Below are 15,611 nucleotides of genomic sequence, written 5' to 3' on the forward strand. Positions count from 1 at the left end.
GAGTATGTACCACTAGTCCCAAACCAGTCTCAGCCGACCCGAAGTCAGCGTCATAATATGGTACAACTCCTACCACTGGTCCCAGACCAGTATCATTGATCTCAGATCAATGGAGGTCATCCTAGCGTAGGGAGTACAGTGGATACAACGATGCGTCCATCGATACTACTATGGTCCCTAACTTCATTTCCCTGCTCATTGATCAGATGAGAGGTACTTCCCATGAGTCCCAGACTGCATGGGTAGGATGCCTCGACAGGAGAACTAATCAATCCTGTCCTCACAGGAGAACACATCAATCCTGCTACAATCACCATGGAGAACACATCAATCCAAGCCGCCATGGAGAACACATCAATCCAGGCCTCACAGGAGAACACATCAATTCTGCTACAATCGCCATGGAGAACACATCAATTCTGCTACAATCGCCATGGAGAACACATCAATCCTGCTACAATCACCATGGAGAACACTTCAATCCAGGCTTCACAGGAGAACACATCAATCCTGCTACACAGGAGAGCGAATCATCCTGTTCCATAAGAGAGCGAATCATCTTGTCCCACAAGAGAGCGAGTCATCTTGTTCCAGTGCGCACCACCAGCGGAGGGTGAGTCACCCTGTGGTCGTATGTTGCTCCAGTAAGAACCGCAAGCCTTCAGAGCTTCTAGAGCTCAATGTATGCAACATGCAGGATCCTTGTACAAGGGTTTCTTGACGACTCCAAGTCGTTTGGGAAATCACAGATTAGATCTTTCCTCGGGGCTTTGACAAGGTGTATCGACTTGTACATCAACTTAATGCGATGGAGCCTCCTTGCTCATCGACTTACCATATCCCAGATGATGTCTATCTGCTGGAGCAATCGAAGAATATGGGATTCCTCAATAATTGAATCCCACCTCTGGTTGTTACATAGAATCACAATGGTATGTGTTCAAAACAACTCATTGAAGAGCTTCCCCAACCAGGCAGCTTCATACGAGATCATACTCGTAGATATGTATCCGGTCTCAGTGGTGCTTATGGCAAATAACTTCTGCTTCTTGCTCATCCATTATATCGAAGCAGAATCCAAAGAGAAACAACACTAAAAAGTGCTCCAGTGATCCTCCACACTACCTGCCTAATTAGCATTCGAATAATCATGCAATTTCATATTTCTAGTAGTGTATCTCAATCCATTAGTAATTGTGCCTTGAAGATATCTTACAAGATTCTTGGCATCAATGCAGTGAGGCTCAACCAAATACGAGCTCACAGTGCTAACTGCAAAACATATGTTCGGACGGAGGTTCACCAAGAACATCAACGCGAATGAGTTTTTGAAACTCAGAGGCATTTCCCAAATCTAGTCCGACATCACTACCATATAACTTCTAAAAGTTAACATCCTCGAGGTCGTCACAGGCTTGTAGTCCATCATACCAAATCTTTCCAATATCTTTACCACATATTTTCCTTGAGATAGGAAAATTTCCCTTGGCTTTTGCCATACTTCAAGTCCTTGGTCCTTCATTTCAAATTCAGAAGCCAATTCTCTCTTACATTTGTGAATGAGAGGGTCTGCACCTGTTAGAAAGAGGTCATCCACATACAACACTAGTATGAGAGGCTTGTCATCTTCAACCTTAAACTAAAGGTTAGGATCGGCTTCACTCCTAGTGAATCCCAACTTCATCAAGTAGCTGTCGATCCTCTCATACCATGCTCGGGGTGCTTGCTTTAGCCCATAGAGAGCCTTCTTCAACCTGCATACATGGGATTTTCGATCATAAATTTCAAATCCTTCGGGTTGCTCCACGTAGACCTCTTCTTTGATCGAGCCATGTAAGAACGTAGTCTTGACATCCATCTGATGTAGGTTCCATCGTTGTGAAGCGGCAAGGGCTATGATCGAGCGGATGGTCGTATATCTGGCAACAAGTGCAAATATCACATCATAGTCTATACCTTCCTTCTGGGAGAAACCACGAGCAACAAAACGAGCCTTATACTTTTCCGTACTTCCATTTGCTGCATGCTTTATCTTGTAAAGCCATTTGGAAGTAACAACTGTCTTGTCCTGGGGTCTGGGAACTACTTCTCAGACATCATTCTTCATGATAGACTCATATTCTTCGGTCATAGCATCCTTCCATACTTGATGCTTGATAGCGTCTAAGAATGATGAAGGCTTATTTTGTATGATCGTGCTCATGATGGTCAGCTAACCTTGATACCTATTAGGTTTCTTACTTTCACGAAAGGTTCCTCGGGGTGCAGCATGTCCTTTAGCATCATCAAGTAGCTCCCTAAGCCATGAAGGCCTCTTTCTAGAAGAGGAAGGCTCATGTGGAGGAGGATCAATCGGATCCATGGGTTCTTCTACATCAGTCATTGATTCATCATCCTTTTCTTTCGGTTCCCTGGTGTCGGCTTCTTGAGAGCTCCTCAAAGTCGGAAGATTGTTCGCCTTGCTGAGAGCCATATCTTCGTCAAAGGTGACATCATGACTAATTACGACTTCCCTTTGACCGGCTACATAGATTCTATAGCCTTTAGTATTTTCACCATAGCCCACGAAAATTCCGTTCTTTCCAGATGCACCCAATTTATTTCTTTTCTCTTTCGGCACATGAAAATATACAGGGCTTCAAAAAATTCTAAATGAGAAACATCAGGTTTCTTACCGGTGAACTTTTCTTCAGGAGTCTTGGAACCCAATGCTTGATGAGGGCATTGATTTTGTACATATACGGCAGTGTTTGTAGTTTCATCCCATACAAACTTCGGAAGTCTTTGATCATGTAGCATGGCCTGGACAGCTTCCACAATCGTGCGGTTCTTCCTTCCCGCCACACCATTTTGCTCAAGAGTACGTGGTGTAGTAGTCTCCCTCTTAATGCCAGCCTCAGATATGCCTGAGTGAACCAACTGTAATATATCGAAGGTCTTGCTTTGGCTTGAGGGGAATGGTCCCCTTTTGAGCTTTCCTTCGACACATCTCGGACATACACCTTCTTTCTCTACTTGGAATTCGGGCATCCCTGTTACCATCTGTCTTGCATCGGGTAGAGCTTTGTAATGAAGGTGGGCAAACCTCCGATGCCAAAGTTCGGACTGAAGAGTTGTGTCACAAGACATGACACCTAGCGGACTTCCATCGACCTAATATAATGAATCAACACTAAACCCAAGAGTAAAAGCATCTTTAACATTATTTTTCCATATACATACCTTTCCATTACTGAAGGTTACCTTGTAGCCTTTGTCTTCCATTGTCGAGATGGACAGTAAGTTCTTTTTGAGGTCAGGTGCATTTAATACATCTTGGACTTTCTAGCCTTCTTGAATGGTTGTCCTCTTCCTCGATCCCTAGCTCTCCTCTTACCTTTGCTGTTGAATTTGTCATTCCTTTGATTTGCCATCAGAGGGATTTTGATCATCGTCCCGGTGTGAGTCCTTTCTATCAGGGCATTCCCTTGCATAGTGACTTGCTTTATCGCAGATTTAACATCGTCCTTTTCTTCCACCCTTAGGTCTAGCCTTTCCTTCTGATTTAGTCCCGGAATTATTTATTTTCTTAGCATGAGAAGAAAACGCAGCAGGAGACCTTTAGGCATGGGCATTTCTTGCTCTTCTTCCCTTGTTTCTTCTTGAATGCATCTAGCCATTAATTCCTCGAAACCAGGAATTACATTATAGTTCAGAAGAGTAGTCCTCAACACGTACCATTCGGATGGTAATCCTCCAGGAGTCGTGAGTGCCATTTCCCAGTCTATCATAGATTTCCTTGGAGGTGTCCAGTTCAGAGATGTAGGCCACCAAGTGCTTGTCAATAGAGTCCCGGATGATCTTCTATTTTGACTTCTTCGGTTTCCATTTGTTCCATGCAGCAGCAGATGCATTTGATGGAGGCTCAACAATATTGCCTCTTACATGGTCCAGCGCTCTTGGATCTTCTAGGGTTAGATCGATAGACGTCTTCCATGCATGATAGTCATCTTTCTCACGGAGCTTGTCTTCGGCAGGGAAGAGTGTTGAGGAACCCATAGTTCTTTTAGGATAGCCTTGCCAATCTTCTCTTTGGTGATTGCTCTTGCTCTTGGTCGGGCTTTGTCTTCACCTCAACTCCGATTCCATGTTAAGTTAAGGTATGTTCTATGCTTAAAACAATTTACTTCTTTTTCTTATTATATTCCACAGATTAGCAATCACATGTACATAAAGTAAAGTGCAGATAGAACATTAAACGATCGACAGAAAACAAGCCAAGACAAGAGACACAAGATGTGGCGGCTAGCCAGGGACAAACCCCACAATGTGTGGGGAAACCCTTTGATCAAATCTTCTTTTATCTTCAATAATTCAGCAGAGAGAAATAGTACAATAAATCTGATTCATATCAGCAGTAGCAAACCCTAGATCAACAGCATCAGCATTAGCAGCTTATTTATCAAACTAGGGTAGACGATATCTCACAAATCGACCGTCGGATTGACTTCATTCCACCACCAAAAGTTGCGGCTTCCAGAGGAGGTTCATATGAACCTACAGCGCAGTTCAGATGAGGAGATGTTCTAGGCCACGCAGGTCAATCTTTACTTCTGCAGTTGCAGCTTCAATTTCAGCAGTTTTCGGCTTCAAACTAGGGCAGTCGATATCTTGCAAACCGTTCGTCGGATTGACTTCATTCCACCACCAAAAGTTGCGGCTTTCATAGGAGATCCAGATGGACCTACAACGCAGTTCCAAAGAGGAGATCTTCTAGGCCACGCAGGGCAATCTTTTCTTCTGCAGTTGCAGCTTCAGTTTCAGCGGTTTCCCGCCTCAAACTAGGGCAGTCGATATCTTGCAAAATGTTCGTCAAATTGACTTCATTCCACCACCAAAAGTTGCGGTTTTCAGAGGAGATCCAGATGGACTTACAACGCAGTGCCAAAGAGGAGATCTTCTAGGCCACGCAGGTCAATCTTTGGATCTGTAGTTGCAGCTTCAGGTTCAACAGCTTCCGGCTTCACATGTTGAGAGAGAGAGCCATTTCTGCGCCGTAGAGAAGAGACTCATTTCTGCGCAGTAGAGAGAGAGAGAGATGTGATGAGAAGAGTGAGTGCAAATGAGGAAAAGTCCTCTTATATTTATACACAACATTGGTGTTTGAATAGATGCGACTGTTGGGCTTCTGAGCCTACATGAGTTGTAGGTTAGCTTGATAATAATTCCATAATCAAAATAAATTGATATCTCCATGAATACTTATCGGAATCGGATGATCTTTATATCAATCCTACACCTCTCGACGAGAGGAATCTAATAAAAATATTATCAGCCATGAATAAGATGACCCACATGAAGTTTTTTCCTGGTTGCCAATTTTAACAGATTTCTACTTAAATATATATTAATTGGAAATTTGAACTTTTTCACTTCAACTGACTTCGAGAAGAGGATCTTTAAAGTACTTTAGCATGACTTGCCCAAGGATTATGAAGTTAAATTAATCTTGTCCCATAGTAATATTAATAATAATTTATTATTTAATTGAAATTTTATTAATGAAATGAAATTAATATACTATAAAATAGGATATTAATTAATTCTTTTAACAATTAATTCATTTTCCATGCATAGAAATTTTATGTTATTAAATTGGTATGAATTCGAGTGCAACACTTTCAATAATTAATTCGTTTGCCCTTTACTTGGGAATTTTCATAATAAGCTAATATGCATGCCAGCACAGTGCATGCGATGCATGCATATGTTGCTATTATATGCATGCCTTGTATGCATGTTAATATTCCTATGCTGCCTGTAATTTGAGATGGGTCATTACACTTGACCTTGTGACTACCTATTACCATCGAGAAACCTCAAGAGTCAAAACCCTAGGTCTTGGTCCTTCTTTTCTAGGGTTTTTCTTAGAGAACGGTTTGCTTCTTTGAAGCCTCGTACCTTTATTGAGGCTTTCTTTGAATGAGCTCTAGCTCCATCACCTTGAACCTTCAAACCTGGAATATCTATCATAGGTGATCATAAATTATAATCATACTGGGGCTCCTCCCATCGATGAAAGTCTGTAAAGAGCAAGGGACCTTGGCTATGGTGACAATGGGTCATTGTCTCATTGTTGTCACTTAATCTTGTAGCAGTCCCATAGATTTTCCATCCTAGGGCCCTCTTAGATTTTGTGGTAACAGGAATTATTCATGCAAGGCTAATTTGATTTCACATTTTGATAAAAGGAGCTTGCTATTGTTTGGGGGTGGGGGGGATCTTCTTTAGCAGCAACATACTCTCTCTTGTTTTGTTTCTCTGTTCTAGCTTCTACTTTCTTGTACAGAAAACAACATTCTATTGGTTTTGTATCGATCTCTTTGGAGCAATCAGCCTCTTTGTATATGCAGAATAAAGCTTTGTCATGCTCTTATCTTTGGTTTTAGTGCTTGTTGGCGTTTTGATGGTTTCTCATGCAATTTTCAGAAGTTCTTAGGTCTTTGTTTTCGTAACAAATCTGCCATCTAAAGGCACTTTTCTTTTGAATTTTCTCTCATCATCTAAAACTAAAGTTGAAGAGAATCCCATCACTATATGTAAAAGATTTTTTTTATAACCCCTTTGGAAGCTTGGTTGCATGCCAAAGAAGCATTTGTGTGCTGTTTTATATTTTGTTTTGTAGGTATACAGGGAAAAGCAGCAGATGCAAGTCTAGGGACATGCCCCTAAGGTTGGCGAGCACCAACCAAATGGAGAGAGGAATTTGCATGTGATACTATTGGGTAGATTCTCCTAAATGTTATACTGGAATTTCCACCATAGGTTCATCAAGTTACTTTTCTAGCGAGTGGATTTTTGTGTTAACAAGGCCCTCTAATTCTTTGCATATTGAAGTAGATATATGTGGTCAGAGCATGCTTATAACGACCTAACTATGCTGCCTACCATACTATTTGAACCCTCTTGATTATTGACCCCAACTCCATCGTCCAATTGTTCGCATCCCTCGCCATTGGTCATTAGACTCGGGAGTCCCTGACATCTCTATCTCCATTGCCAGACCTTACCATCTCACACACTCATTCCCTTTTAGCAGGCCATTATTCTTTTGTATTGTGGTGCAGACTGTTGAGTATTTTGTATTATACCATGGTCTCTTATATAGATGTCCTGGCAACACTACCTCTGGTTTCTCCCTCTGTATGTTATTTTTAGCATTTTTTTAGGAGATGTGCTTGCACTCTCACATTGTAGTCGTACTCACTGTACTCTTCTTCAGTCGCATTGACCTACTTTTGTGGTCATCAGTTGAACATTAATAAATTTACTTACTATAGGTACTGGTCTTGGCAGTCCACCATCTCTTTATTCCTGAAGTGTATCATAAACTATCATTTCTAGGGTTTGCCCCTTTGTTTGGAAAAGAACCAGCATAAAGTGAGAGGAAAGTTGCTGTGGTGACAATGGGCAACCTTCCTAGGTGCCTCGATGGTTGCACTTTGGTTATTGATTTGAATGAGTGTAGGTCTTGGAGGTAACACCTGGCATCCCAGTTATGCCAAGAGTGTGTCTAGAGTCTTAACCTGCACTTACATATGAATTTTCTGTTAAACCTAACATGGGTTCTTATTTGAAAATATGAACATGTCAAATAGTAGCTCCCCAATGGCCAGGTTTTGTGGAGCACACTGCAGAAGCATTTGGTCCGCATTACTCCCTTTCAGTAGTAGTAATATAATTTATTGTTTTGACCTCTCATTTTTTCTTACATTTCTCAATTATTACTTTTAGCTTTGACATATTATTTTTGGGAGATGATTCAAGTACTTTCCCATTGGAATTTGGATCTACTATACGTTTATGATTTTGTGTATTAGTACCATTCATCACTTTCGTCACTTTAAGTCATCACTAAAATTTCAATTGCAATATCAGTTTCAATTCTGGTTAGGACTATCACATTATAAAATACGTTATCTACTGCTTCGCTATTCTCCACTGAGATTTTGCATGTGTCATCATGCTCATTATCTATAAAGCCTTCTTTATCAGAGTCATACGTAAGTTTACTTTACTGTTATTAGTTATGCGACTCATCAGAACATAGCTTTTATTTATTTCATATATTGTGCAAAATATTTATACCTTGAATTGAAATTTTAAAATCTCAAGCCTTCACGAAGATATCTATTTTCATTGTTTTTGAACTTTATTCACCTTTTCTGATTCTTTATGTCTGCAGTTTCTTTCCATGTCCAGAATGTCTATATACTTTAGTATGTATTTTCTTGTAAACAATAATGATGCTCGTTGATATGTAGCTTAAACAAGCTATGGCTGACTGTTAAAACATATATTCTAATTATGTTAGGTCAAATAATATATTAAGATATTTCCATGTGTAAAACCTTAAAGGTAGCTTTCATCGTACTAACAGGATGCAAAATGGATACACAAGGATCTTCTGAGAGCAGTACTGTCAGGAAAGTCTCTCCCCCCTGGTGTGAAATTTCATGTGCCAGGGAAGGATGCGATAGCTCATTACCTAATGGAAAAATGGATAGCCGAAACAAGATGCAACAACTGGGCAGGAGATGAGATAGAGACTGTTCAAATTGATGAAGGTAATCTTAAATTTCTTGGTTTGTTCTTCATTCAGTACTATGAATGACATATCTGTTAAGAGTCACCAACTTAATGTTAATCTTGCTTTGTTCTTTTATATCTGGAATCAAAGCAAATAGTATTCAACGTTAGAAGTAGAACAGTAGTCAGAGTTGAAATGACTTATTTTTGAGATCTAAATCAGAAACTATAACTATCAAGGTACACCAACAAATTATAACACTAGAATAAATCAAGCTCTCATTTTTTGAATCACTGAAATTTCCCAAGCAACTTCCATGCAAACCTCGTGCACTGCAAGATATGTATTATAAACGAATTAATGCTTTGCATCCTCAAACGTTTTTATTAGTGAAGCTTTGAACATACTTCTAACACAAATCCAATTCTTAAGTTTCAGTGACATGAGTTTATCATTCTTTTTTGCAGCATGTTTTAATGCTTTGCATGTTCAAAGTTTTTTATGAGTGAAGCTTTGAACACAATTCAAGCACAAATTCAGTTCTTAAGTTTCAATGACATGAGTTTATGATCCTTTTTTGCTGTGCGTTCTCAGCTTATGGTTGGATGGCTAAACAAGCTTTTGCTTCAAATGCTGTATTAGATCAGCTTAGTAATTGTTTATGCTTCAGATGATCTATTAGATCTAGCTTGGTAATTGTTTATGTTAGTGGGGGTTTAAAATGATAAGAACATATTGGTCTATTTTCTAAGTAAAGCATGATCATAATTAATGTTAAATCTCTAATACCAGATGTGATTTATTTATACCTCAGCAATTATTTTATACCCAAAAATTATTTTCTTGGGTCACTGTCTAGCATAATGACCATATTTGTGACGTGCAAAGCGCTTGACTTTGCTGATGTCCTTTTTCTCTCCCCGTGGAGAGCCTCCTCCACTTTGGTTTTGCTTGGCTTTACCCTTGCTCTTCTTTGCTTGCCCAACAATAGAAAGTTCCTCATCTCCTACACCTCTACATGGTCCACCAAATATCAAACTCTCCCATATCTCCTTTGGGGTAAAGTTATCCTGCAATCTTGTCCAATAAGGAAGCTTGTCTCTAGCAAGGATACCTGTTTAAAAGGTAGCCCATTGCTTGGTAAAATCACTTAGGGTTATCTTAACAAGTTCACCCTCATCCATAACTTCCCCAATAGTTGATCGTTCATCACGCACCTACTGGATTCTTGTGAAGTATGAGGTTACGATTTTAGATTTGTTCATGCTTATGTTTCTTAGTTTCTCTCTTAGCACCATTTTCAGGGTTTGATAGTTACTTTGGTACAGGTTCATCAATGCTGACCACATTTGGTGAGTTGTATGCTTCCCTAGTATTTGAGGGATTATGTGATCCTTCACAACGTCCAATATGATCCCTCTAGCCTTCACATCTTTCAGATTGTGTTCGGCTACTTGTGTAGGATCTAAAGGAACTTGGATCTCCTTTTCCGCAAGTTCCCATACGCTACTTTCCATTAGAACAATGGTGATCCTCTCTTTCCATGGACTGAAGTTTGCAGCCCCCTCCAACCTGTATTCAAAACTCAGACTTGATGATGCCGTTTCACTAGATCGATTTCAACCACAAAACCCTTGTTGCCAAAAAAATAAATCTGTTGCTAAAATATTTTGCTATTGTATAACCCTTGTGCTGTATGATATTCCTCAAAAGGTTTTTGTTGCTCAGATACCTTGTTAAATATCTAATACCAGATCTGATTTATTTATACCTCAACAATTATTTTATACGAAAAAATTATTTACTCAATAAAATCTGAAAACTGTTGGAAAATAAAATCATTGGTATTTTAACTTTCAAAAATTAAATTTGTAGCGGAAATAAAATAGGGAAATCAATCACACTACAACAAAAAATTCTGTCCAAACAACTTCTTTCACTTTATATTACTCCGGAAAATAAGGGCCTAGACCCACATAGAATACATAGAAAAATTACAACTATTGGAACTTGGAAATCGGCCCTTGTGGAAAATTGGCCGCAAGGAATTCAACCCTCTTGAAAATTTTGGCCTTGGAAAATCGGCCTCGTCTACCAGCTAACTCAACCCCTTTTTCTCCCTTCATACAACCCCTAGGCACTAGTAAAAAATGAGCCCCTAGATAATTTGGCTTCTTTCTAATACTTGGCCATCTCTCCTAGACTCGGCCTCCCAGAAATTTGCTCTCAGAATTCCTTTGCTGCAATCCTTTTCCCTTCTCTCCAATGCTGGAATATCTCACTCCTTGAGAAAATCACTCTCTCAACAATAGCACTGTGATTGTGTTTTCATCCTCTCCCATAGGTTCTCTTTATAATTTCTCCGTGGGCCAAATCCGTAATCGCCAAAGTGATAGATGGATAAGATTAAATCTAAAACTTCTTAGATCAATGGTGGAGATTAGATCTAAGTCGCATTAATTTGATATTTATTCTTAGATAAATATTAGCCTAAAGTCAACATTAATTAAATAATTAATCATTGTACTTTTTCCTAAGTTGATACTTAGGAAGGAGATCATATTAGTTGCTTCTCTCGAATAACCACCTAAAGAGAACTTATTCTCTTGCATGCTAGACACAAGCCTGTGCAAACGACTTTCTGAAGCTAAAAAATCAACAATTAAGGCTACATAATTAATTTTGTTAGTGTTTTCAGGTTTTGTTGACTTCATTATAAGATGCTATTTAAATGAAATGTCATATATGTAAATCTGTTTTTTTTGGCTTATTAATATGTATCCGTATCATGTTTACATTACTCTCCCTATCAAGCATGATTAGGGAAACAATTGACAAAGTTTGGATTTACTAATAGTTTTAATATTTCATATGAATCTGCTGTGATTTCTCAACAACTTGTTATAAATTTTGAGTACCTTACCTGTTTCTTATGGCAGGAGTGTTTAAGTATGTACTTATCCGTATACATGACAACAATGGAAGCCAAAAACTGGTAAGGCTAACTAGTCCAATTATTTACTAATTTAATAACATATATCAGATATTCCTTATTGTATTAGAATATACAACATATTAGAAGGGTTCTGTAAGTTCAATACATTCACACTGAAGCATTGATATTGAGGTCTAAACTTGTGTCCATAGTCGATTTATTTGTATGTAATTATTAGAAGGTTGTTTTCGCTCTTAATATTTGATCAGGAATATTAATTTTATACAGGGATTACACTAAAAGAAAGTTAGTTACATGATACATCTTCCAAATCGATAGATATAGAAGATCAAACTAGCAACCATAGTAATATACTTAATTTTAATAATTGTAATTGTTGAAGGCCATGTCCTGTGGAATACTCATGTCTCTTAGGCATTATATATGCAAGGATATGTGGAAATTTTGAATCCAGAATCTGCATCCATACAACACACAGATAAAAATAAGTAGCGTCCATTCCAAAATCATCATATACATTAAGCACAGGAAAAATAAAAGCTCTTCATTTATTGACTAACTAATAACATGAAAAGTAAATCTAATCCTAAAAACAGAAATGAAATGCTGAAAAGACAAGGAGTAGGGATAGAAATACAATACAGAAGATGCCCCATGGCATCAGATATCATCTCTGAAGAACAGCTTGAGCATTTGGCCGTTCGTTGGTAGATCAAGTGGTTCGCCATCCAATCTGCTCAAGTAGAATGAGTTTAGCCTAGCTATATCTCTAATGATGTATGGTCCCAGCCACAAACTGTCAAACTTCTTATGTTTTCCCGGTTTTTCATTCTTGCGATCCCAAAGTAAAACCATATCTCCAACCTGCAAAGATCTAGATCGAGAGCATTTATCAAAGCTTTTCTTAATGTTAGATTGATTTTTACATATAGCCTCAAAAGCTGTCCGACGAGCTTCATCTAACTCGACAATCTGATCTATTCTATTCTGAACAACATCTTTATTAGTAGAAAAATTCTGGAGAAGCTGATAAGCTGGCAACTTCAGGTGCACAGGTAAGGTAACATCCAAGCCATAAACTAATTCAAAGGGAGAGTTACCAGTAGATTTCTTCTTAGTAATTCTATCTGCCCACAAAGCATACTTGATTTTGCTGTCCCAGGATCTCTTATTATCTCCTACTATCTTCTTGATAATGGTTATGAGATTTTTGTTACTTGATTCAGCCAAACCATTACCCTGAGGATAGTAATTTGACGAATGAGATAAGACAATGCCATACTTGAAACAAAAAGATGAAAACTCTAAGGAACTAAAAGCCTTGGCATTGTCGGTAGTGATCTTAGCGGGGACGCCAAATCTAGTAATGATGTTATTTTCAATGAAATCCATAATAACCTTTTCAGTGGCATTCTTAGCAGGAATGGCTTCGACCCATTTAGTAAAGTAATCCGTAGCAGTCAAAATCCATGAATAGCCATTGCTAGAATTTTCATGGAACTTCCCTATGAAGTCCAGACCCCAATGCTGAAAAGGTGCCTCTACAATGACAGGTTGTAGAGGAAGGGCAACAAGCTTCTGTTTCCCAGTGAAAAGTTGACAGGCTTGACACGCTCTAACAAACTTGTGCACATCAGAAAGAATCGTAGGCCAATAATAGCCAGCTCTCAGGATTTTGTGGGCGGAAGTTCTAGCAGCATAATGACCACCACAAAATCCTGAATGAAACTCAGAAATTAATTTCTTGGACTCAACGTCATCAACACACCTAAGCACTAAGCCTTCAGGATTTCTCCATCCAAGGCCATCCTTCATAAGGCAATACTTAGTGGCTTTTAGTCTAAGAGCCCTTCTCTTATGAGCAACTAAATGGTTAGGACATGCTAGATTGGTTAAGTAATAAACTATGTCCTCCTAACTAAATGGTTAGGACATGCTAGATTGGTTAAGTAATAAACTATGTCCTTATACCACTCATGCTCCGCTAATCTCTGCAATTCTGGCGAAGATAGATCGTTAAGACAGAACAAACCAAGAGTCTTTTCATTACCTTCAGTTAACATCTGAGCTAAACCTTGGCCTTTGATCAGCGTGGTGGGTCCGATTTCCAAATCATACTCCTGTATCTTAGTAACCCACCTAGCACGAGTCCTTAAGCAATCGGTTTGAGTTAATATGTCCTTAACAGCAGAATGTGGGACGAAAGCAATGATTTTAGAATAACCCACATAAGTTTTAAAGTGCTTAAGAGACTTGACCAGGGCATAGGCCTGCTTTTCCATGGTATTGTACTTCAATTCGGAGTTTTGAAGTGCTCTACTCATGAAAGCAATAGGCTGCTCGTGACCATCTTTATTCTTTTGAAGCAAGACACCGGCAATGCTATCTTCAGAAGCGAAAGAAAAAATCATGAAGTCCTTGGAGTAATCAGGACTAACCAGGACAGGAGCTTTTGCAATAGCAGACTTGATTTCTTGGAAAGCCTTTTTGCCATCTTCTTGCCAGACAAATTTCGCATCTTTCTTCAGAAGACTTTGAATAGGCTTGGCTATTTCTGCGTAATTTGGGATGAATCTTCTAATAAAATTTATCTTTCCAAGGAAAGACTGAAGGGACTTAAGATTATGCGGGAGAGGAATCTTTTGGATTGCTTCGATTCTTTCAGGATCGATCTTGATTCCTTCCTTAGAAATGATATGACCGAGTAATTTCCCTTCCGTCACCCCAAAAACAGACTTAGCCGGATTCAAAGAAATTCCATATTCTCTACATCTATCGAAAACTTGCCTAAGATGATCTATATGACTGATACCATCTTTAGAAAAAACAGTAAGATCATCTTGGTAAATTTCGATAATTTTCCCGATTAACCCTTTGAAGGCATAATCCATAGCCCTTTGGAAAGTAGCCCCAACGTTTGTTAATCCAAAAGGCATTCTAATGTATTCAAAAGTACCCCATGGCGTCGTGAAAGTGGTTTTATGTCGATCTTCCTTCTTAACCCAAACTTGATTATACCCAGAGAACCCATCTAGCAGCGACATCATTCCAGAGCCAGTTACTCTTTGCAACAAAGTTTCCATGTTTGGCAAAGGGTAATTATCCTTTTTGCATGCTAGATTAAGGTTTCTAAAGTCGACACAAAGTCTTATTGTACCGTTCTTTTTCCTAACAATCACCAAATTCGAACACCATGTCGAATGCCTAGTTTGAGCGATGATCCCTGCTGCAAGCATCTTTGCAAGTTCTTTCTGGACCAAGGGGGCCAATTTAGGATTGATTTGTCTAAGTTTCTGCCGAAAGGGTTTAGCATTTTCGTCTTTTAAAGGAATAGTATGCTCCATAACATCTTCCCTATAGCCCTTTAATTCATCATAGGAAAAAGCTAAAACATCTCGATATTCACGAAGTAAATCAGTTAACTTTTTCCTTTCTTCCAAACTAGTACCTCTACCAATTTTAACCATTTTCGGGTTTTCAGAAGTACCAATGTTAATTTCGAGGTACTCGCTTGGGTCCATCTTGTTTTCTTCTCTCAGCTTCGTGGCATCATGCCGATCAAAATGTTGCTCTAAGGCAACCACATTTCTAGGAGTAGGATTTATGATATGTTCATGATCTGAAGATCCATCCTCCTCAGAAACTATCCGGAAATCTTCAAACTCATCCAAGCTATTAAGGAAACGAATGACTTGTTTTTCATCATTAAAAACTTGCCAATGCTCTGAGTTGTCTGGCACAGATGGTCTGAATATTACTTCCATTTTAATCTTATCGTTAATTAATTTATCAGACAACTGGAAAGTAGTAGCAGCTACAGCAAGTTCATCTGCCAGACTATTTTGCTCTCTCGGAATTGCTTCGAGGTCAAGGGCATCAAAATGCCCCATAGTATCCCACACAGCATTTCTGTAGTTTCTTAATCTTTGATTTCTGCATGTGAATTTATTCTTAAGATGCATGATAACTAAATCAGAATCTCCTTTAATGCTAAGCAATCTAACCCTCAAGGACTTGGCCAATTCAAGACCCAACAATATAGCCTCATATTCAGCGACATTGTTGGTTGCCTCAAATTCTAATCGA

General features: G+C 38.9%; 1 protein-coding gene across 14 annotated transcripts in view; it reads left to right on the forward strand.

Annotated features, from left to right (window-relative positions):
- The window catches only part of LOC149240432 (nudix hydrolase 19, chloroplastic-like), a 391,868-nt gene that overhangs the window by 213,138 nt on the left and 163,119 nt on the right, over positions 1-15,611 (forward strand). For all 14 annotated transcript variants that reach the window (XR_016246532.1, XM_089373710.1, XM_089373698.1 and 11 more), the window contains 2 exons: positions 8,420-8,606; positions 11,509-11,564. Coding sequence is in view for 13 of the 14 variants with exons in the window: in XM_089373710.1 (XP_089229836.1) it covers positions 8,420-8,606; positions 11,509-11,564 (243 nt within the window). In the remaining variant the exon portion in view is untranslated. The remainder of the gene's footprint in view (positions 1-8,419; positions 8,607-11,508; positions 11,565-15,611) is intronic.

This window comes from Pinus tabuliformis, chromosome 8, assembly GCF_031772625.1.
Source record: "Pinus tabuliformis cultivar Carrire ecotype Pingquan chromosome 8, CPIR1, whole genome shotgun sequence".
Taxonomy (NCBI): domain Eukaryota; kingdom Viridiplantae; phylum Streptophyta; class Pinopsida; order Pinales; family Pinaceae; genus Pinus; species Pinus tabuliformis.